Below are 23705 nucleotides of genomic sequence, written 5' to 3'. Positions count from 1 at the left end.
AGGTAGTTGACTGAATACAGAGAGACATTTAGTTCAGTGCTGTTAACCCTTCTCTATCCCTCTTCTCGCTCTCCTTTATTTATACATTCTCTTATTTTGCTCTCCTTTAAATTCTTCCTCTCCCCCGCTCTTCTGCCAGAAATAAGCCCAGGCCAGCCTATTGGTAACAGTGCCAACTGGCCACCCCATCATATCCCTCATACCACTGGTGCCATGGTGACTGCCCGCTCTCTGTAACACCCGATTCACCCACCTCAGCCTCCCTCCCCCCACGACAGTATTAAAAGGCCTATGGCTATCCATTAAGAGAGGAATAGAGAAGAACACAAAACAGTCCAGCAATCAGAAATACATATACTCAGGTCTTTAATATTATAGTAAACTGTGCTGGTATGTAGTGGATAAGAAGAGCGTTTATTATTTTCAGTCAATCCCATTGGCTTAATGACCTAGTTCCACACTTAGCACACCCACCCCCCCCTCCCCATGCCACTCTCTCTACCTCCACTCTTACCCTCTCCGTAGTCTGTACTGGCACAGCAAAGGCGGGATGCATTGTGGGACTCAGGAAGGGGGTATGTCTTCGGTGGTTGGATTTTGTGTGTGTGGCGGTGCCCTTTTGACGACATTGCTATGGTTACGCACGTTCAGAATATAGATCAAGGCATGGAGACAGGAGCATTGGATGTGAAAAACCCACTTATTAGATTATGGTTAATTAACATGAAACGTGAACACATTTCAGCATACAAAAAAGCTTTCTACATGCAGGTACAGCAGCCTACATCTGTCAGTACATCTGCCAGATGATCTGATGACAACCCGCTTAGTCTACTGGTCTGGCATCCTGAGAAACAGCCCCATATCCCACAGGCCAAGTATTCCAGCTCCCAGGCAGCCCAACCCCCTCAGTCCCGCTACCAGGCAGCCCAACCCCCTCAGTCCCGCTACCAGGCAGCCCAACCCCCTCAGTCCCGCTACCAGGCAGCCCAACCCCCTCAGTCCCGCTACCAGGCAGCCCAACCCCTCAGTCCCGCTACCAGGCAGCCCAACCCCTCAATCCCGCTACCAGGCAGCCCAACCCCTCAGTCCCGCTACCAGGCAGCCCAACCCCTCAGTCCCGCTACCAGGCAGCCCAACCCCTCAGTCCCGCTACCAGGCAGCCCAACCCCTCAATCCCGCTACCAGGCAGCCCAACCCCTAAGTCCCGCTACCAGGCAGCCCAACCCCATCAGTCCCGCTACCAGGCAGCCCAACCCCATCAGTACCGCTACCAGGCAGCCCAAACCCCTCAGTCCCGCTACCAGGCAGCCCAACCCCTCAGTCCCGCTACCAGGCAGCCCAACCCCTCAGTCCCGCTACCAGGCAGCCCAACCCCTCAGTCCCGCTACCAGGCAGCCCAACCCCCTCAGTCCCGCTACCAGGCAGCCCAACCCCCTCAGTCCCGCTACCAGGCAGCCCAACCCCTCAGTCCCGCTACCAGGCAGCCCAACCCCTCAGTCCCGCTACCAGGCAGCCCAACCCCTCAGTCCCGCTACCAGGCAGCCCAACCCCCTCAGTCCCGCTACCAGGCAGCCCAACCCCCTCAGTCCCGCTACCAGGCAGCCCAACCCCCTCAGTCCCGCTACCAGGCAGCCCAACCCCCTCAGTCCCGCTACCAGGCAGCCCAACCCCCTCAGTCCCGCTACCAGGCAGCCCAACCCCCTCAGTCCCGCTACCAGGCAGCCCAACCCCCTCAGTCCCGCTACCAGGCAGCCCAAACCCCTCAGTCCCGCTACCAGGCAGCCCAACCCCTCAATCCCGCTACCAGGCAGCCCAACCCCTCAATCCCGCTACCAGGCAGCCCAACCCCTCAGTCCCGCTACCAGGCAGCCCAACCCCCTCAATCCCGCTACCAGGCAGCCCAACCCCCTCAATCCCGCTACCAGGCAGCCCAACCCCCTCAGTCCCGCTACCAGGCAGCCCAACCCCCTCAGTCCCGCTACCAGGCAACCCAAACCCCTCAGTACCGCTACCAGGCAACCCAAACCTCTCAGTACCGCTATGAGGCTGCCCAACCCCCTCAGTCCCGCTACCAGGCAGCCCAACCCCTCAGTCCCGCTACCAGGCAGCCCAACCCCCTCAGTCCCGCTACCAGGCAGCCCAACCCCCTCAGTCCCGCTACCAGGCAGCCCAACCCCCTCAGTCCCGCTACCAGGCAGCCCAACCCCCTCAGTCCCGCTACCAGGCAGCCCAACCCCTCAGTCCCGCTACCAGGCAGCCCAACCCCCTAAGTCCCGCTACCAGGCAGCCCAACCCCTCAGTCCCGCTACCAGGCAGCCCAACCCCATCAGTCCCGCTACCAGGCAGCCCAACCCCTCAGTCCAGCTACCAGGCAGCCCAACCCCCTCAGTCCCGCTACCAGGCAGCCCAACCCCTCAGTCCCGCTACCAGGCAGCCCAACCCCATCAGTCCCGCTACCAGGCAGCAGTCCAGCTACCAGGCAAGCCCAACCCCTCAGTCCCGCTACCAGGCAGCCCAAACCCCTCAGGTCCCGCTACCAGGCAGCCCAAACCCCTCAGTCCCGCTACCAGGCAGCCCAACCCCTCAGTCCCGCTACCAGGCAGCCCAACCCCTCAGTCCCGCTACCAGGCAGCCCAAACCCCATCAGTCCCGCTACCAGGCAGCCCAACCCCTCAGTCCCGCTACCAGGCAGCCCAAACCCCCTCAATACCGCTACCAGGCAGCCCAAACCTCTCAGTACCGCTATGAGGCTGCCCAACCCCCTCAGTCCCGCTACCAGGCAACCCAAACCCCCCCAGTCCCGCTACCAGGCAACCCAAACCCCTCAGTCCCGCTACCAGGCAGCCCAAACCCCTAGGTCCCGCTACCAGGCAGCCCAAACCCCTCAGTCCCGCTACCAGGCATTCCAAACCCCTCAGTCCCGCTACCAGGCAGCCCAACCCCCTCAGTCCCGCTACCAGGCAGCCCAACCCCTCAGTCCCGCTACCAGGCAGCCCAACCCCCTCAGTCCCGCTACCAGGCAGCCCAACCCCTCAGTCCCGCTACCAGGCAGCCCAACCCCTCAGTCCCGCTACCAGGCAGCCCAACCCCTCAGTCCCGCTACCAGGCAGCCCAACCCCTCAGTCCCGCTACCAGGCAGCCCAACCCCCTCAGTCCCGCTACCAGGCAGCCCAACCCCTCAGTCCCGCTACCAGGCAGCCCAACCCCTCAGTCCCGCTACCAGGCAGCCCAACCCCTCAGTCCCGCTACCAGGCAGCCCAACCCCTCAGTCCCGCTACCAGGCAGCCCAAACCCCTCAGTCCCGCTACCAGGCAGCCCAAACCCCTCAGTCCCGCTACCAGGCAGCCCAACCCCTCAGTCCCGCTACCAGGCAGCCCAACCCCTCAGTCCCGCTACCAGGCAGCCCAACCCCCTCAGTCCCGCTACCAGGCAGCCCAACCCCTCAGTCCCGCTACCAGGCAGCCCAACCCCCAGTCCCGCTACCAGGCAGCCCAACCCCTCAGTCCCGCTACCAGGCAGCCCAACCCCTCAGTCCCGCTACCAGGCAGCCCAACCCCTAAATCCCGCTACCAGGCAGCCCAACCCCTCAATCCCGCTACCAGGCAGCCCAACCCCATCAGTCCCGCTACCAGGCAGCCCAACCCCTCAGTCCAGCTACCAGGCAAGCCCAACCCCTCAGTCCCGCTACCAGGCAGCCCAAACCCCTCAGTCCCGCTACCAGGCAGCCCAACCCCATCAGTCCCGCTACCAGGCAGCCCAACCCCCTCAGTCCCAGCTACCAGGCAGCCCAACCCCTCAGTCCCGCTACCAGGCAGCCCAACCCCTCAGTCCCGCTACCAGGCAGCCCAACCCCTCAGTCCCGCTACCAGGCAGCCCAACCCCCTCAGTCCCGCTACCAGGCAGCCCAACCCCTCAGTCCCGCTACCAGGCAGCCCAACCCCCTCAGTCCCGCTACCAGGCAGCCCAACCCCTCAGTCCCGCTACCAGGCAGCCCAACCCCTCAGTCCCGCTACCAGGCAGCCCAACCCCTCAGTCCCGCTACCAGGCAGCCCAAACCCCTCAGTACCGCTACCAGGCAACCCAAACCTCTCAGTCCCGCTATGAGGCTGCCCAACCCCTCAGTCCCGCTACCAGGCAGCCCAACCCCCTCAGTCCCGCTACCAGGCAGCCCAACCCCTCAGTCCCGCTACCAGGCAGCCCAAACCCCTCAGTCCCGCTACCAGGCAGCCCAACCCCTCAGTCCCGCTACCAGGCAGCCCAAACCCCTCAGTCCCGCTACCAGGCAGCCCAACCCCTCAGTCCCGCTACCAGGCAGCCCAACCCCTCAATCCCGCTACCAGGCAGCCCAACCCCTCAGTCCCGCTACCAGGCAGCCCAACCCCTCAGTCCCGCTACCAGGCAGCCCAAACCCCTCAGTACCGCTACCAGGCAACCCAAACCCCTCAGTCCCGCTACCAGGCAGCCCAACCCCTCAGTCCCGCTACCAGGCAGCCCAACCCCTCAGTCCCGCTACCAGGCAGCCCAACCCCTCAGTCCAGCTACCAGGCAGCCCAACCCCTCAGTCCCGCTACCAGGCAGCCCAACCCCCTCAGTCCCGCTACCAGGCAGCCCAACCCCCTCAGTCCCGCTACCAGGCAGCCCAACCCCCTCAGTCCCGCTACCAGGCAGCCCAACCCCCTCAGTCCCGCTACCAGGCAGCCCAAACACCTCAGTCCCGCTACCAGGCAGCCCAACCCCCTCAGTCCCGCTACCAGGCAGCCCAAACCCCTCAATACCGCTACGAGGCAACCCAAACCCCCTCAGTACCGCTACCAGGCAGCCCAACCCCTCAGTCCCGCTACCAGGCAACCCAAACCCCCAGTACCGCTACCAGGCAACCCAAACCCCTCAGTACCGCTACCAGGCAACCCAAACCCCTAGGTACCGCTACCAGGCAACCCAAACCCCTCAGTCCCGCTACCAGGCATTCCAAACCCCTCAGTACCGCTACGAGGCAACCCAAACCCCTCAGTACCGCTACGAGGCAACCCAAACCCCTCAGTACCGCTACGAGGCAACCCAAACCCCTAGGTACCGCTACGAGGCAACCCAAACCCCTCAGTCCCGCTACCAGGCAACCCAAACCCCTCAGTCCCGCTACCAGGCAACCCAAACCCCTCAGTCCCGCTACCAGGCAACCCAAACCCCTCAGTCCCACTACCAGGCAACCCAAACCCCTCAGTCCCGCTACCAGGCAACCCAAACCCCTCAGTCCCGCTACGAGGCAACCCAAACCCCTCAGTCCCGCTACGAGGCAGGCCCAGCAGGCAGCCAGCTGTAAATACAGGGTTTTAGATATCTCTATCCCATTCCACATAGAGAAACGGGGAAAGGGAGAGAGCATCTCTGTGTGGTTACTGTGCCAAAGGTCGCTGCTGCCTGCAGCCTCTCACTTTCTCTCCCCCCACCATGCAATTTGTCTGCTCTTAAACGAGGTCAATCTCCCATAATCCAGGACAGGGCTCAGAACTGCGACCAGAACACTTGCATTTGTGACCCTTTGACTTGGCAGTGCGACCACAACTTTTAATGTAGCCGGTCAAGTTAGTTTTGGGTTCACAATGTTAAACGTTTCATGAACAAGATTTACTCAAACAGTGATGGGTACGAAACCAGGTATTCAAAAAGTTTAGTCCGAAGACTTGGTTAAATCTTTGCGATGCGCATTTCAGTCATCATGCACGATTGAATTATAATTTCTAAAAGGCTTTCCCCAAAAATCTTCCCAATTAAAATGTTGACTGCAAAGTAGGGCTACCTGGCAGAATGATATCAGAATGATGTATCAATCGCGGGGCATTTGTTCATCAAACTCACATGTCGCCTACACTGTATATGGTAGCCACTGGCATAGCACACCCCCCTGGAGGTCGGGCCCCCCAGATAGCATATCAACATGTCATTCTTTTTTTTTTATTAAAGGAAATTACCTTTAAACTGCAACATTTTCTCTCAGCCTCTTGACAAAATGTACAAAATAGCATGAGACTAGCTATAAAACCTACAGTACAAACACAAAGCTAGCCAAACAACTCTTGCTAGGTGGACAATTGATTTAAAAGGGTAACTACACCCTGCACCTTTATTTTATTTATTGTTGCCAGACTTGTGATTGAGAGTGAAAACCTGACAAAAAAACTATGAAAACTAGTAAAAATTGAATTTACCAAAAGATCAAACTGATTTTATAGGGCCCTACAACTATAGAACGACTGTTCAAAAATCACTAACAATAACACGCTTTTTCAAGTTTTGTTTTTTTCCTCCAAAGAGTCACTGTAAATATGATATTGTCAAGTTAAAATGTAATTGTGTGTGTTTGAAGGAAAGGTGTTATGTTAGGTTAGGTTCTCCCTATGCCTCACCATAGGTTATAAGCTACTTGCTCAGCCCACAAAGTAAATATAACATAAAATGATGCGAGCATCCCGGGACAGTATTCTTTTCATTCAGGCCTGTGACAAATTTATCTGAATGTCAAGCCCTACAAGGGCATACTAATTTAATATTGCGTTGCACCCCCTTTTGCCTTTAGAACAGCCTCAATTTGTCAGGGGATGGACTCTACAAGGTGGAGAAAGCATTCCATAGGGATGTTGGCCCATATTGACTCCAATACTTCCCACAGTTGGCAGGATGTATTTTGGGTAGAGAACCATTCTTGATACACACAGGAAACTGTTTAGCGTGAAAAACCCAGCAGTGTTGCAGTTCTTGACACACCATACCCCATTCAAAAGGCACTTAAATATTTTGTCTTACCCATTCACCCTCTGAATGGCACACATACACAATCCATGTCTCAACGCAAAAAAACAAAACTTCTTTAAGCAGTCTCCTCCCCTTCATCTACACATCAAAAGCGCCTATAGTTTTCACCTGGATTCACCTAGCGAGTCTGTTACAGAAAGAGCAGGTGTTCCTAATGTTTTGTACACTCAGTGTAGGTCAAGTCATTCTCGCCGCACGGAGGAGAAAAATTGGTGCGACCAAATCATGTGACGATGCTGTCAACTGAAAAAGCTAGTAGCACCAGTCCCACCAGCAAAAAGCTAGTAGCACCAGTCCCACCAGCAAAAAGCTAGTAGCACCAGTCCCACCAGCAAAAAGCTAGTAGCACCAGTCCCACCAGCAAAAAGCTAGTAGCACCAGTCCCACCAGCAAAAAGCTAGTAGCACCAGTCCCACCAGTCCCACCAAAAAGCTAGTAGCACCAGTCCCACCAGCAAAAGCTAGTAGCACCAGTCCCACCAGCAAAAAGCTAGTAGCACCAGTCCTAGTAGCACCAGTCCCACCAGCAAAAAGCTAGTAGCACCAGTCCCACCAGCAAAAGCTAGTAGCACCAGTCCCACCAGCAAAAAGCTAGTAGCACCAGTCCCACCAGCAAAAGCTAGTAGCACCAGTCCCACCAGCAAAAAGCTAGTAGCACCAGTCCCACCAGCAAAAAGCTAGTAGCACCAGTCCCACCAGCAAAAAGCTAGTAGCACCAGTCCCACCAGCAAAAAGCTAGTAGCACCAGTCCCACCAGCAAAAAGCTAGTAGCACCAGTCCCACCAGCAAAAAGCTAGTAGCACCAGTCCCACCAGCAAAAAGCTAGTAGCACCAGTCCCACCAGCAAAAAGCTAGTAGCACCAGTCCCACCAGCAAAAAGCTAGTAGCACCAGTCCCACCAGCAAAAAGCTAGTAGCACCAGTCCCACCAGCAAAAAGCTAGTAGCACCAGTCCCACCAGCAAAAGCTAGTAGCACCAGTCCCACCAGCAAAAAGCTAGTAGCACCAGTCCCACCAGCAAAAAGCTAGTAGCACCAGTCCCACCAGCAAAAAGCTAGTAGCACCAGTCCCACCAGCAAAAAGCTAGTAGCACCAGTCCCACCAGCAAAAAGCTAGTAGCACCAGTCCCACCAGCAAAAAGCTAGTAGCACCAGTAGCACCAAAAAGCTAGTAGCACCAGTCGCACCAGCAAAAGCTAGTAGCACCAGTCCCACCAGCAAAAAGCTAGTAGCACCAGTCCCACCAGCAAAAGCTAGTAGCACCAGTCCACCAGCAAAAAGCTAGTAGCACCAGCACCCAAAAAGCTAGTAGCACCAGTCCCACCAGCAAAAAGCTAGTAGCACCAGTCGCACCAGCAAAAGCTAGTAGCACCAGTCCCACCAGCAAAAAGCTAGTAGCACCAGTCCCACCAGCAAAAAGCTAGTAGCACCAGTCCCACCAGCAAAAGCTAGTAGCACCAGTCCCACCAGCAAAAAGCTAGTAGCACCAGTCCCACCAGCAAAAAGCTAGTAGCACCAGTCCCACCAGCAAAAGCTAGTAGCACCAGTCCCACCAGCAAAAGCTAGTAGCACCAGTCCCACCAGCAAAAAGCTAGTAGCACCAGTCCACCAGCAGCTAGTAGCAAAAGCTAGTAGCACCAGTCCCACCAGCAAAAGCTAGTAGCACCAGTCCCACCAGCAAAAGCTAGTAGCACCAGTCCCACCAGCATAAAAAGCTAGTAGCACCAGTCCCACCAGCATAAAAGCTAGTAGCACCAGTCCCACCAGCATAAAAAGCTAGTAGCACCAGTATAAAAGTTAGTATAGAAACCTGCGAGAGATCTGCCCAGAGTCCCAGACCACCGGCTTCTCTTTTCTCTCCATTTCTCTCTATTGATACAGTAAGCAAATACAGGAACACACACACACACACACACACACACACACACACACACACACACACACACACACACACACAGAGAGAACGTCCTACCACCATGACGGTACACTAAAAACACATAACAATTCTCTGAAATAATCTCACCATGTCATGCCAAACAAAACTCATCAGGCAACAGTCGTATATAGCAGTAGCTTCCCCCTACCCCCCCCATTTTCAAAGCAGCAGAACTCCTCAAAAAGGCAACAGTCGTATATAGCAGTAGCTTCCCCCTACCCCCTTTTCAAAGCAGCAGGACTCCTCAAAAAGGCAACAGTCATATATAGCAGTAGCTTCCCCCTACCCCGGGCCTGACTGCCTGAGCGCCTGACTGTGGTTCTATTCCTGGGTGGAGGGACGCCAGACGGAGCACAGCAGTCTAGGCCAGGCCATATCATTAATTAATCACAGGTTTGTGTTTATTTCCACAGCTGCTGAACCATGCTAAAGAAACATAATTGGCTAAATAATGTGTAAAAAAAAATGTAAAGCATCACAGCTGACACTTCCTCCCTTAACTGGCAACAACCTGTGCTATTGCCTAGAAGGCATTGGTTAAAACACTGGCGAGGCTTTTCCTACTAGCATGGTGGGGCAGAGGACAGGATACTGTGAATTACAGTGTCATTTTTATAACCTTGTGTCAACAAGTCTGGCTTTTTTAAAATCAAATCCAAAATGTGTACCAGCTGTTTGTTAAGAAGCTCAAGCAGATACCAGGAACATGGTAAAATAGGAACAACGATAAATCGGTCTTTCGGTAGTTGTTTCTCAGTCAGGTTAGGGTTGCAAAAGGTCTGAAACTTTCCGGTAAATTTACAGAAATTTTTCATGGGAAGTTAAGTAAAATTCTACAAATTCCCGGGCTTAAGTCATCAAAACAAAGTTAGCTTATAACAGTGAACATTTTTTGTGGGATACACAAGGCAATTCTAGATCTTGTGACATATTTTGGTTCAACTATCCCTAATTCAATAGAATTGCAAACCTCTGCACGCACAGTGCACTCTTCCATCACATGTACAGCTGATTCTCAAGATCTTGCACACGAATGAGATGATATTGAGCACACACACACACACACACACACACACACACACACACACACTACTACACTGTCTGAGCCAAGGACTACATGCTGTCTGGTCAGTTTTGATTACAATACTGGGTGGGGTGAATATATTTAATATGAGACATTATTTTTTTGTTAACTAGTAAATAGTGGCCTACAGCAGTGTGTTTAAATCATTTCTAACTTGTTAACAATTTCTGCTAGTTAGTTTTTTCAACCATGTGGGTTTTAGCTTGCTTGAGCCTGCAAACTGAGGAGTGTTAATTCAACTGTTTCCATACATGTTTCATTTTTTTTAAATGTAAAAAAATTACAGGAAAATGCCACAGGCACTATCTAACGTGTGGAGACATTTCACTGCAGCTAACGTAGAAGGAAAAGCTGTGTACATTTGCAAATACTGTGCCAAATCATTAAGTGAAAAATGCAACAAAGATGCAGAATCATCTGGCCAAGTGCATAAAGTTCCCTCAGAGCTCACAAGCAAATTCTTGAAAAGAAGTAGAGGGACTTTTGTCAGATGCGATGGGGGTTCAATATTCCCTTTCTTTTGTTGTTCAGTGAAATCATCCCATGTGACGACTCAACTCACTGAATTAAAGTTCAATTCGTAACTAAATTGTTTTTTTTTTTCTATTGGAACGATTTAATAATTTGCAATTATGTCTACTTATGATGAGGTAAAAGGTTTTTGTCTCCATATGAAAAAAAACATCTACATTTAAATGGTATTCATATTAATTTGCATATATTTGCCTTAATTCCCACAGAAAGTTTCCACCTCTGAAAATTCCCCAAAATGTGCAACGCTATTTCAGGTTGGGGGTTAGCGGGTACCAAATGCTTCATAGCATAACTCAGAGACCCCGCACAGCGTCTGTTGTCTAACAATAAGAAAAGTATGAACATGTATGCTCCCACTACTGTAAGTCGCTCTGGATAAGAGCATCTGCTAAATAACTAAAATGTAGATAGTGGATGAAATGCAGTTCTTAGACTAAGGAACACAGTGACCACACTGAGCTGATCAGTCTAACCGTGCCTTTCATAGACTTTGTATTTTCTCTCTGTGTGTGTGTAAAGAAGCTGTGCTCCTACATGCATTGACTCAAGCAGCAATGAAAGCACAACGCTTTAACAAGACCAGCGTGACCAATGTTGCTTACGTTGACCATGTCTACTGAACTGCCTGGGTAAGCTGTTCTGACCTCCGAGTGTTGACCTCTCTGAACCCCTTATACAGAGCCAGCTTGTGAGAACTCGACCCTCCTGCCCACCCCTACTCCCCCGCAACATGCTCTCCTAACCCTTCACCCCCAGCAGTCTCCAGTACTGGAGGAACACAACACCAGAAAAACCAGACCGCTCCCTTCCCTGCAACTGTCAACACACTGTCCTACAAATTAACAAAGGCTGCCTCCTTGGAAAACATAGCACATGACAGCTGCTTGTTTTAGGTCGAAGGCAATTCTGCAACTGGCAGATAGTATGTTAGGCTGCATACACAGTGCATTTGGAATTTATTCAGACCCGTTGACATTTTCCACATTTTGTAACCTTACAGCCTTATTCTAAAATGGATCTACACAAAACACACAAAACAGAAACTGTTTAGAAAATGTTAGCAACTATATTTACTTAAGTATTTAGACCCATTTGTTGAAGCATCTTTGGCAGCGTAGCCTAGTGGTTAGAGCGTTGGACTAGTAACCGAAAGGTTGCGAGTTCAAACCCCCGAGCTGACAAGGTACAAATTTGTCGTTCTGCCCCTGAACTGTTCCCAGGCCGTCATTGAAAATAAGAATATGTTCTTAACTGACTTGCCTGGTTAAATAAAGGTACAATTTTAAAACAATTCCACCATCAAGTCTTCTTGGATATGACGCTAGAAGCTTGGCACACCTGTATTTGGGGAGTTTCTCCCATTCTTCTCTGCAGATCCTCTCTAGCTCAGTCAGGCTGGATGGGGAGCATCGCTGCACAGCTATTTTTAAGTCTCTCCAGAGATGTTCGATCATGTTCAAGTCCAGGCCACTCAATGACATTGAGACTTGTCCCAAAGCCACTCCTGCTGTGGCTGTGTGCTTAAATGGTTGTTGTTCTTCTTCCATTTAAGAATGATGGAGGCCATTGTGTTTTTAGAGACCTTCAATGCTGTATAAATGTTTTGGTAGGCTTCCCCAGATCTGTGCATCGACACAATCCTGTCTCCGAGCTCTACGGACAATTCCTTCGAACTCATGGCTTGTTTTTCAATCTGACATGCACTATTAACTGTGATACTTTATATAGACAGGTGTGTGCCTTTGCAAATCATGTCCAATCAATTTAATTTACCACAGGTGAACTCCAATCAAGTTGTAGAAACATCTCAAGGATGATCAATGGAAACCGGATGCACCGGAGCGCAATTTCAAGTCTCAAAGCAAAGGGACTGAAAACGATGTAGATAAAGTATTTATGTTTATTTTTAATACATTTGCATAAATAAATAAAAAACATTGCTGTTATTATGGGAGTGTGTAGATTGATTAGGACAAATATTTATTTAATCCGTTTTAGAAAGCTGTAACAACAAAATGTGGAAAAAGTCAAGGGGTCTTATTTAATACTTGCCAAATGCACTGTAAAAACACAACCTACATTTACAAACACATTAATCTCTCAGGTGTCAATACTTTATTCTACTTCATTCTTGAAAGGATGCTACATAATATTTTAAAAAAGACCCTTCAGAACAGTCTACTTACAGTACCTTACTGTGAGAGCATGTAAACTATACATCACTGATATAATCCCTGGATTAAGTACAGGGGTATTATAGAAGCATTCTTCTCACCAAGCAGAAAATCCTCACATTTGAGACTATTGTTGGAAGGGGACTGCCTGTATGATTAAACTGACCTGCCTGCCTGCCCTGTGCTCTCCAAGACTCTCTCTTATATCAGCAGAATTAGAAAAGCCCCCCCCCATCTTAAACGGGGATATATGTGGGGACGGGCGACCAGAACACAGGGAGGCTAAGGGAGCCGCAGATGTGCAGGACTCATAAACGCAACCTTCGGCAAGACCTCAACAATTGCAGCTTAAGATAATTTGGAAATACCAGACGGTGGTGCGTACCCTCGGCGGCACTGCTAAACCGCAAAGCCGCTTTCTCTATGCTGTGTCCCTCGTGCTTTTACTCACTCTATCATCCAGATATACACTTCTACACACAAACATGAATTATACCCGGAACCTAACAGGGTTTTTTCTCTGAATAACATCCTGAGCCATATCCTCATGAGCTTTTCTAATTGTTTGTTTGTTATAGACATATCATGTTTTTAGCTGGAGAGGATACAGGCTGTGTACACCAGCTCAGGTTAAATGAATAATAATTTACAGCCTATTCTATAAAGTGCAGTGTTCAGCCCATTTCCCTATGCATGCAACACATTACAATATTTATGTAGTCAGACACCCTTAGGATGATTAACATGGCAAAGTTCCCCTATGCCCTGACCCAGTTTTGTTTGTAGCTTTGGGTCATTTTTAAACAAAAAATGTACAGGAGACAGACAGGGTCAAGATCAGAGGTTAGCTTATCATTACTTTCCCTTGGTGCCTTGCGGTTACATCGTTTTGTACCGTGTTCAGTCGTCAATAATACAGTTTCTAATCCGGTTACAGCCAGGAGAGCCTTCTGCATTATAATAGCGTACAGTAATCTCCATCCATTGACACTGTAGCCCATCCTCATACCTGTCAATGATGAGCCATTGGGTTCTGAGGTATTCACGCACAGGGGTTAATAACCAGACAACAATATCAAAAAGAGATCACTTGTAAATGGCCTAGCTACATGATGGCATGAGGCAGGCTGTGGTCTATCTTGGGTTAGTTATAAACATCTTTGACGGTCGTCTCGCGACAAACTGCGCATGTGCAGGCAGTCAAAACAAAGGCACTCCTTCAATATAAAGCTGTTTGACTAAAAATGAAAATGTGTCAGTTTGTAACTTTCACAAGGTTGGAGTAACATATTCAACTATTTAAGACAATGGCTCCAATCTAGGTTGTGTCTTTAGATTTGGACAAAATTAAAAACTTTTTAAAAAGTTAGAATTTCTCACTACTCTCATTGACTTCTCATACTCCAAACCCTAGCCTGCTTGATCTGTTTTGCAAGCATTCCAGGAAGTCTTTCGATCATGGCCGGCCCACTCATTATGCAGGATTAGGCGGCATTTTCTGAGCTAAACTGACTAAGACGCATCTCCAACAACAAACATTTTCTCTCACCCACTTGCATATGGTCTTTTTAGGTGAGCACTGATGCCGCCCTGTGATAAGCAGTGCCGACTTTGTCAAAGGCGCACCAAATATTTTGCTTGTCCATTCCCAGCACGCCACTCTGTGTAACTCTTACACATCGCTGCGGCACTCCACCAACATTCAGTCAAAAATACAATCTAATCATGTAGCAGATATAGGATATGGTAGAAAGAGTATGTGGCCTTTTCTGTGGCCCACAGGGTGGAGATCAAATGTATGACAACGTAATGAGACTTTTTACATCATGCAGGTTTCACTGATCAAATAGACAAACCTAAATGGCACCCAGTCAAATAAAAAGAATGTGCTGTCATGTTAAAAATAATATATCCTAAAAACAGGACAGGTCAAAGTGAAATGGACAATCACAACTGAGGAGTTTCACCCCATTGTCATTATTAGTGGTTTCAAGTTTGTATCCGGCAATTTTTCACAAGCTGATCATAGCGGGAAAAAATATAATACTTCTGCATTTCCCGCTGTGTAAACACATTACAAATGGGCTCACGATACCTGCTGACAAAGTTGGGTAGTTGATATTCAGAGCTTAAATTAGATAAATAGATTAGTCACAGAAATCAGGATTAATAAAGCCAATGCAACGCATGTTTTACAAATGGTGGGCCTACCACATGGACGGGCATTCATAAAAGTACATTGGGGGCCTACATGGTTGACTTCTTTTGGATATCCTTTTGGTCCTGTCCGGACTTATTTTTTGTGTTTTACAAACGGTAGGCTTACCACACAGATGGGCCTTCATAAAATTATATTTCAGGCAATACTGTAGGCACCTCATTAAGCACGGATCGAAGCCGACACCTTTTGGAAGTCTTTTTATGGCGCAGTCCGGACCGGCCTTGATTTCCACATCCATAGACATCGATTTTTTTGTCCAGACCAAATCTGAACCAACCATAGATATCTAAATTTGGTTCAGATTTTGTCTGGTCTGGACCAGCCTTCATTCAGCCAAAACATAGGCAACTATAAATTATGTATTTTCAACTTTCATTCAGAACCTAAATTGAACCTAATTCAACTACTGGAAAATGTATTTTAACATAGTGGGGCTATTCTAGTTCTGCATTTTTTGGGGTCCTGCAGAACAGCAAGGACGAGCCCTGCTCGCAATGTTGCACCTCTGGGCTAAGAAACTCAGTGGTAGTGGTACAGCCACTGCCGTATAATATCAGACAGCACCACATCTGTCGACCTCGCGATGCATGTTCTCCTACCTGAACGTTCTGCAGCAGCCAAACACATCGCTCTCTGACATCATCGAAAGGGCACCGCTTAGACAGCATGAGTAGACGGGCCAGGATGTTGTTCAGGTCGCTGGTGAGGTGCCCTGCAGTAGCTACAGGCGAAGGGACGGTGGCTGGTATCGGCCCTATACTCTCCACTCTCCGCATCACCTCCTGGCTGATGTGCTCCATTGCTGTGCCTCTGGATCTCGGGTCACGGCTGCCCAGAGCCTCCCATCTGGCTGTGGCATCCTGATCCTGGATGTCCATCTTATTCTGATTCTCTTGATTTCTCGTGGCAGGCTATAATATGAAGTGCATGAAATACCAACCGTTTGCTGTCAAATACACAGATGGTAAAATATTTTATGTACACCCTACGTTAGCGTCCCCAAAATGGATTCAATAGAACATTCAACTACAAATATTTATGAAAATTCTAAAACAATGTCAGTCAACTTCAACAATGCAACTAGAGAGTTGACATTGATAATTCAAATGAGAAACAAAATACTTTGACTGGATAAAAAGGACATTGTATGCATTGCCAAGATGCTTCTGTGTGTGTGTGTGTGTGCGTGTGTGTGACCAGTGAAAGGGAACGGACAAAAAAAAAAACATGCGGGCGTATCAATGGACAATACAGACAACTTTTCTTCCCTTCCAACCTGTACGGAGAACACTGAGAAAGCCAGTCGTTTGTTTACCATTCGTTTGTTTACCAGTTACTGCCAACAAAGAAAGCCTAGTTGTACAGTACTGCTGCTGAGAACAACAAGCTAGCTGTAGCTACAACGCTAGTTAGCCGTTTTGCAGTCCGTTGGCAGCTAGTAATGTTGTTAGTAGTAGTAACATGCAAAAATAAAAACATGTTGTTTCCTATGTACTTCCAAAATGTTTGGCACTGATCTGACAGTATCCACATCCATTGCACTTTGTTTTTGTAGTCTCATTATCTAGTTATAAATGTGTGGTATCTGGTTTACAAGGCAGGTTTGGTTAGCTAGCCAAAATGCCCATTCAATCTTTTCTCGCCCTCTCTGTCTTAAGCCTTTTAACAGTAGCTAGCTGGTTACAAAACAGGAATATTGTACAAATATCTAACATAACGGCAGTTATATACCCTCATTTTTCAGTACATTTTACAAACGAAGGGTGTCATTCACAAATACTTACTTGATTCACATTATTTTGCACAGATCTTGCAGCCGTAGGACGTCTTGAGTCTGCACTGAAATACGGAGGCAGATTTCATTATACAGAGCAGCAACTTGAGTTGACAGTTGATTGGAAAGACTCATGTCCAATGATCTACTGCATAATACAAAGAAGGAGGATCTATGCAGATCTTCACCAATAGGTATGGTGTACGGCCTGCCCATAACCACGACAGGGGAAACATGGGAGTTTGATTATTTTAGCAATCGGACCCACATAAAAAACGGGAATGAACAGGTATTAAAAAATACACTTCCCAGCAAACATAGGGATTGTTGTTGCGCAGAGCTTCCCCTTGTTTATCATAAATGTAAATTAACAACATTTTTAGAAGCGAACACATCCCCCACTTTGCTTTTACACAGACAAGCAATTCAAAACCTCAGGTGACACAGACATTTAAATACTATTTGCAACAGTGCCACCATTACAACTCTTTGAATATAGACATTTGTATTTTTATATATGAAAATATAGTGCCATTCACAAGAGTAAGGAGAGAATGCCATCATCATTTGAGGTTTTTGCCATAATTTGGACTAAACATCCGGCCAGGGTGTCTGTGATGGGGAGATTACCACAGTGGGACTCGGGCAAACTGCTGTCTCATTCAAGACTGTCACCAGGTGGCTAGTGCCAGACAGGCACATGCTATTCCGTTCCTTTATAAACGTAACACAAAGCTCTGAAAACCCATACGTGTGCATGTGAAGAAATCTGCGCATTCATCTGCATCTCATCATCGTCATCATCATTATCTGCAAACAGGCTGCCTGCCTCCCAGTTTTGACAGCTTTCTGATGGTATGAAAATATAATTTTCCGACTAATATTCTCCATGGCCAAATATTTTGCATAATTTGGTTGAAGGGCCACTTCAATCAGTTGAATCATTGGTTCAGACTTTGTAACACATGGCAGAGGGGCTTTTAAATCTTGTTAGACTGATAAATTCATACATTTAAATTATGCTCCGGTTCCAAGCGCATTTGATTCATATATTATACTGGGTCTGCATTACAGTATTATTTTATCCCTACATCTGTTGTAGCAGACAATCTTTTGAGTGGCTAGTGCCTAGAATAAAGTGTGCGCAGGGAACCCACTGCGCAGGCTGAACCAGAGAGCGGTAAAAGGAAGAGTGTAGGAGGGAAATGTTAATTGTAAGAACTGCCTGCTGTCATCGTTTGGAAGTTTAGCCATCCAAAGTCAACAAATCGGAACCAGATAAATAATACATGTCATATATTTGTATTTTATTTCGAGGGTATTTTTTCTACCATTACATATGGAGGCTTATCAAGATCAGGTGAGACAATTTCATAGCTAAGTTAGCAAAATAACTAGACATGCTTCGTGTTAGCTAACGTTAGTTAGTCAACACATAGCTAGCTGGAAAGCTATCCTTCGTCGTAACTAATGTTAGCTAGTGAGCGATGCAAGTGTTGCTGTTTGCAGCCGGTTATCTTTGTTTGGGTCATGGTTGTCACGCTAGCTACTGAGACTAGCTTGCTAAAAGGAACAATGGAACGTTCGATGTGTTTCCAGGAGAGTTTGTTTGTCTTTTTGAAAACAGCTGCGTTGCCACCTTGCTAAGACTGGGCACGTTTAGCACTCTTGTGGGTGGTCTTCATGCTGGTGTCTTTGCTAAGTCATTAAACCATGCTGCTTTTCTATCTAGTTGCTGGACTCCCCTTCCAAAAATAGTTACATAGGGAGCTACTACCAGCCTCCAGATAGGCTGTCACCTCCTTCATATGTCTGGGAAGCCCCTGCACCCCTTACCAAGACGGTCATGAACTTGCAGAACATCACTCCGCAGGTGTATCGGACTACGCCTGATGCTGGCAGCAAAGGTAGGCACAATGTAGACAATGAAATGCTTTTACTTCTGGGACTGTCTGCTGTTCTAGGTTCTTGGTCTAACTATTATGCATATGGTTGTAGCTTGGTTACTAACTGTAGGTGTTTTGCTCCCCTGTAGCAGTCATTGCTGCTCTCAAGACCCTCCAGGAGAAGATCCGTCGTCTGGAGCTGGAAAGGAAGCAGGCTGAGAAGAACGTGAAACAGTTCTCCCAGGCAGCCCATGGATATGAGTGCTCCATCACTCCATGCAACACTACAGAAACAGATGGCTCCAGGAAGAAAGGTACTTGACTTTGAGACTATATACTGTATATCTGCAACTCACTCTCTGTGCCTCTTGTTTTTTTAAGGGGGGTAGATCAGCTTTAATATTGCAGATAGATTGTATCTTCCAGCAATGTAATTGTCTGCATCACTTCCAATCCCCCATATATATTCCTTTATTACTTTCTAACCCTACCACCCCTCCCCTAATTTGAGTAAACTAGTGAACAACAACGCTTAGGCCTCTACTTACAGCTTATACATACTATATACATTTTATGGACACAGTCTATTTTACAATAGTTATCTTTTGTTTGTTTTTACACCTGTTCTTCCTCAACCTCTCCCATCTATTGCTGATGTCCATCTGGTTGGATTTCTATTTGCCATGTCTGTGCCTCTTGTTGCTCTGTACTCAGAATGATGCTTATGGTGATAAGGAACTATGTCTAATCTCTCACTCCTGTTTTTTGTCTGTGTTAAGAGCGGGTCACTCCGCTTCAGTCTGCGGAAGCTCGCTGTCAGCTCCTTGAGAAGCAGCTGGACTACATGAGGAAGATGGTGGAGAATGCAGAGAAGGACAAGAACACTCTGACTGAGAAACAGGTACATGCCACTAAGGTTGTGTTCATAAACTCACTCTGGCTATCGACTCTGATTTCAGAGCACTTTCATATGAGTGTGTCAGAGCGCAGAATAACTTGTGAATTTTACAAGACTGTGTTGTCCTCTCATTTGTGTCTAGAAATAGCTAGCAAACTAGCCAAATTTAAGCCAGATAGCTAGGGTGCTTGACTGCCGTTGCTCGGATCAAACCTACTCCTCGGCCAGAGCGTCCAGTGTGGCTCTGAACCCCCCGAGAGCAAAACGCTCTGAATTTATGAGTGGACAATCTGACAACGCTCTGAATTTACGAACACCCAGAGCACAGCTGTCCATAGATCTAGCTGAATGTGAATCTGCTGGCCTCTGTTCACCAGTTCCTCATCATCTAGGCAGACATGTTGCATGTTATTTTTGCTGCATCAGACTAGATGAACACGTGTCTGTTTATCCATTGGAGTTGTCCCTTCAGAGGCTCCAGAACAGCTCTGATGCCCACACTCCGCTGGAGAAGCTGGAGAAACTGGAGAGGCAATGTCTGAAACTGTCCAAGACACAGTCTGTGGCTGAGGTAACCAATGGTGCTTTGGTTGAATGAGGTGTAACTAACCATAGTCTGTGATGGTAAATCAAAAGTTAATCTCTCATATTTTCTCTGTTGTCCTCAGAGGAAAATTGAGCTGCTGGAACAGAAACTCCTGGAAGAGGAACACGAGCGGAAACTTGTGCAGGAGAAAGCAGATGAGGTTAGTGTAATAACACATACACAAGCAGTGGTGTAGTGGAGGCTAAACAGTTTTAACTTTATTTTATTTTGCGATAGCGGTTACCCGCCTTTTGCGGAAAAATACATTGAAAGTATAGGGAACGTAACTTTTTTCATCATGACTGATGATCGGACACACAAGGTTCCACTTTTATCAAGCCCAAACATCCTTTAACAGCTGCAGAGGGAGCTGGAGACCAACCTCCGCCTGTGTCCTGCAGTCCCGGATGAGGTTAAACCAAAGAAGTCCAAGAATGCCTTCAAGGTACTACATTCAATAACCAGAACTTAATGACGTGCACTGCAATTAACATTATTTTGTGCTACATAACAATGTCTGAACATTTCCTCTCCAGAAAACAAGTTTGGTGCGGCAAGAGGCCCCAGCACCACCATGTTTCCCCAAAAATAAACTGCCCTTTGTAGCTGGAACAGTACGTCTGAATTTTACTTTGCAAGAATTTATTGGGTTTGTTGAGAGAATCCCTCTGTGACTGAGCTCAACATCTCTCCCTATCTTTCTCTCTCTTAGTCGACAAGCCCCAGCCACTCGGTGCATGCTAACATGCAGAGTGTCCTCCACATGATGAAGCACCACCAGCCCCACCTGTGTGAGCGGGTGCGTTCCCTGCGCAGGTCTGGCTCCGCTGGGGCCAGGAGAGCCCTCCATAGGGCCCCATCCACCTTCCCCTCTCCCCCTGGACCGGCAGATCCTGCTCTGGGCTCTCTGTCTGAGCTACTGCTGGCACTGCAGGATGAACTGGGACAGATGAGCTTGTGAGTACTACCACTAGCTAAGAGTGTGTGTGTTTGTGGACAATATGTATGCAGGTTTCTGACTGATTTTGAGGGGGCTGATGGTGTGTTAACATTAATTATTAAACACACATTACTGAGCGTGTTTAATATTTCTGTCTGTGTAATTCAGTGAGCACCAAGAGCTGGTTTGTCAAATGGATGAGACGCGGCGTCGGGACACCAGGGAGGACCTGGAGAGGGAGCTAGAGCTGCTGGTCAAGAGGATGGAGGAGAAGGGATCTCAGATCACCAAGCTCCGCAAACACCAGCAGACTGTACGTACATAATACTGCAGAGATGGAGTTGGGAGGAATGAGGGGATGTTCTGCATCTGCAGGAGGGGTAGGGAGGAGGATTACTGGGGAAGGACTTTTTTTTTGACACGTCTAATAATACTGTATGACCTCTCCCTGTGTTTCCTCTCCCCACTCAGGTGGACAAACTTACACAGAACCCCCAGAAACCTTGTCGGCGGGCGACAAGTGAGGATGGCAGGGCTAAGGGGGGGAGTGGGGTGAGATCCTTGCCCCCCTCTCCAGTTAAGACCACCTCACGGGGGGGTAAGAGAACTGTGGTGGGTCAGGAGCAGAACCTCCAGCTGCTCAGAGAGACCCAGAGACTCTGCACTAGCCTAAAGAAAGATGACATCACCTGGGAGACATAGCTAGGGCAGCATGTATCAGAGCTGGAATCTGAAGGACCCTCTGTACAGGTTCATCTCAAACCATACTGGATTATATATAAATTATGACCAATGGGCGATGGAGATGAAAGCCTGCATACATAGGGGTCCTTCAGGACTGACTTCGGGAGCCACAGAAGCAAAGCATTGTGGATCCCCCATTGTGGTTTTCAGTTTCTGCATTGTCAGATTTTTTTCTAAACAGATATTTATGACCAATGAATGTCTCACCTTGAAGAATAAACATTTTATATCCAAGAGTTTTCTCTCTTGCGAGCTTTGAAGTGATGCGTTGGGGCATATTTTATTTCAATTATATTATTGTATTTGAAGTTACTTTTTATTACTTGTATTTGTTTTGCATGTTTGTTTTGTTATACACATTGTACATGTACAAAAATAGTCATGTTTTTGTCTAATAAACACTTAATATAACAGCATCAGACTTTTGTTTTACCTCAACCTTTTTGTGTGATTTTCATTCATCTATTAAAGCCAGATTTGGCCAGACTACTTCAATTCAATGTTTTGTGCCCTAATGGTCACATACAGTCCATATCCACTAGATGGTGATGTTTCTCCTGGATAGGAAACTAGAGGTAAGAAGAGGCCACCATTTATATTTGTGTAATTTTAGGGCCTCCAGCCCTACTACAGTTAGTGATTTATTTCAGCTTGTGAAATTACGACTTACTTAATTTAGGGACATGGACTACAGTATTTCTTTACAATACATTAATAGACAACTGACATTCCCCTATTGTTCTCCAGTATGAAACCTTGCCTAGACAAGGTATTATGACACCTATTGCAACTTACCATAAGGCCTACTGCGTAGGGTATGAACAGCTTCATAATATCCAATATAAGCATCATACGGCTGGCTTCCTTATCTGAAAGTCAACCCATGCGGTTTGTTCTGTTTGAGAAAGCTTATGTCAACAGCAACAGACAGCTGGCCAACAGCAGCACGAAGGAGCATCTATGTCTTTCTGACCACAGGAATACTGAGGTGGTGCAGTACAGTTAGCTTGGGTGCCAGTCCTTCTCCATAAAGTGGAGGTTGGAAATAGCAGAAACAGACTAGCACACAGACTGACTCAATGTGAGACAGGCTGGAGTTGGGAATGTAGACTAAGTGAGACTTGAGATGAGCTTTCAGTCTTTGTTTCCATTGACAGTCGCCTCAAAGCTCAGGGGACACCAGATATGTGATATGCAAGAGGACTTAGAACCCCCATAGAGGAAGGTTGAGTGAACCAAGTCTATTCTCCAAAACAAGCACACACAGAACTGTACACTCTGTTAACAGTATATACAGTCTTGTGAAAAAGAAAGTACACCCTTTAGAAAGTGGTATTTTTTAAAACATATTTGGACACATGGATATTTGGGCTAAATTCCAAACACATTTATCGATAAAGGTAACCCAATTTAACAAATAACACACACAAAAAAATACTTTGAAAATGTTATGCAATTAAAATAAACAAAATACAATTTTCTTAAGCAGAAAAAATGTGAACACCCCTAGCTTTACCATCACCTAAAATGGCTAGAATTAGAATCAGGTGCACCAAAACAGGTGCAAATGATTAGGAATTCATTAGAGCACCTTGGACCCAGCCTTCCATAAAGATTAGAAACTTGGTCTGGTTTGGTTTTAACCGTATTGCTGTGTGGTAACACATCACGCCAAGATGAAAACACCTCCAAGGCCCTCAGAAGAAACATTATTGATGCCAGTGAGTCTGGGAAGGTTTCCATTTCCAAGCAATCAAAGTACATCATTCCACTGTCCGATGGATCATCTACAAATGGAGAAACCTCCAGACCACTGGCAATCTACCTAGGACAGATCGTCCCACCAAATTCTGACAAAAGATGCCCATAGAAGTCTCTAAGAACCCCAGGGTAACAGTACGCCATAATCAGTGTCGAAGTGCATGAGTCAACTGTCAGAAAGAGACTGCACAAACTTGGCCAATATGGGAGGTCAGGAAGGAAGAAGCCTCTGCTCTCAAAAATGAATGTCAAGACTGACATTTGCCAGACAACACCTGGGTAAAGACCAAAACTACTGTAACATTGTGCTCTGGACAGATGAGTCAAAGGTGGAGTTGTTTGCCCGCAATGCCAGAC

The 23705-nt window shown here is 47.6% G+C and overlaps 2 protein-coding genes across 4 annotated transcripts in view; one reads left to right on the top strand and one right to left on the bottom strand.

Moving 5' to 3' along the window:
* The window catches only part of sesn1 (sestrin 1), an 84348-nt gene extending 67704 nt beyond the window's left edge, over positions 1-16644 (bottom strand). Inside the window, exons 1-2 of the mRNA XM_035757705.2 lie at positions 16544-16644; positions 15359-15670 (exon numbers count right to left, since the gene is read on the bottom strand). Of these exons, the coding sequence (XP_035613598.1) occupies positions 15359-15637 (279 nt within the window). The 5' untranslated portion in view covers positions 15638-15670; positions 16544-16644. The remainder of the gene's footprint in view (positions 1-15358; positions 15671-16543) is intronic.
* A 356-nt stretch (positions 16645-17000) lies between these two features.
* Positions 17001-22008, top strand: cep57l1 (centrosomal protein 57, like 1). 3 transcript variants are annotated; one of them, XM_035757709.2, is made up of 11 exons: positions 17001-17388; positions 18266-18440; positions 18569-18733; positions 19199-19320; positions 19778-19888; positions 19986-20063; positions 20262-20348; positions 20440-20517; positions 20616-20860; positions 21012-21156; positions 21315-22008. In XM_035757709.2, exons 1-11 carry the CDS (start codon positions 17386-17388, stop codon positions 21543-21545), a joined length of 1440 nt encoding a protein of 479 aa, XP_035613602.1. In that variant the 5' UTR covers positions 17001-17385; the 3' UTR covers positions 21546-22008. The 3 variants fall into 3 exon arrangements, with proteins under 3 accessions (XP_035613602.1, XP_035613601.1, XP_035613600.1); XM_035757708.1 differs by lacking the exon at positions 17001-17388 and adding an exon at positions 17672-17893 and having other exon boundaries at positions 19790-19888; XM_035757707.1 differs by lacking the exon at positions 17001-17388 and adding an exon at positions 17672-17893.
* The last annotated feature ends 1697 nt before the right edge of the window (positions 22009-23705 follow it).

Source organism: Oncorhynchus keta, chromosome 8 (assembly GCF_023373465.1).
Source record: "Oncorhynchus keta strain PuntledgeMale-10-30-2019 chromosome 8, Oket_V2, whole genome shotgun sequence".
Lineage (NCBI taxonomy): Eukaryota > Metazoa > Chordata > Actinopteri > Salmoniformes > Salmonidae > Oncorhynchus > Oncorhynchus keta.
This window is presented reverse-complemented; position numbering and strand designations above follow the sequence as displayed.

Bases quoted from the DNA above. Each gene is read 5' to 3' on its own strand.
- cep57l1 (XM_035757707.1), top strand. From the start codon at position 17,873: ATGGAGGCTTATCAAGATCAG. The intron at 19,321-19,777 runs GTACATGCCACT...TATCCATTGGAG, and splicing joins ACACTCTGACTGAGAAACAG to TTGTCCCTTCAGAGGCTCCA. The intron at 21,157-21,314 runs GTACGTACATAA...CTCCCCACTCAG, and splicing joins TCCGCAAACACCAGCAGACT to GTGGACAAACTTACACAGAA.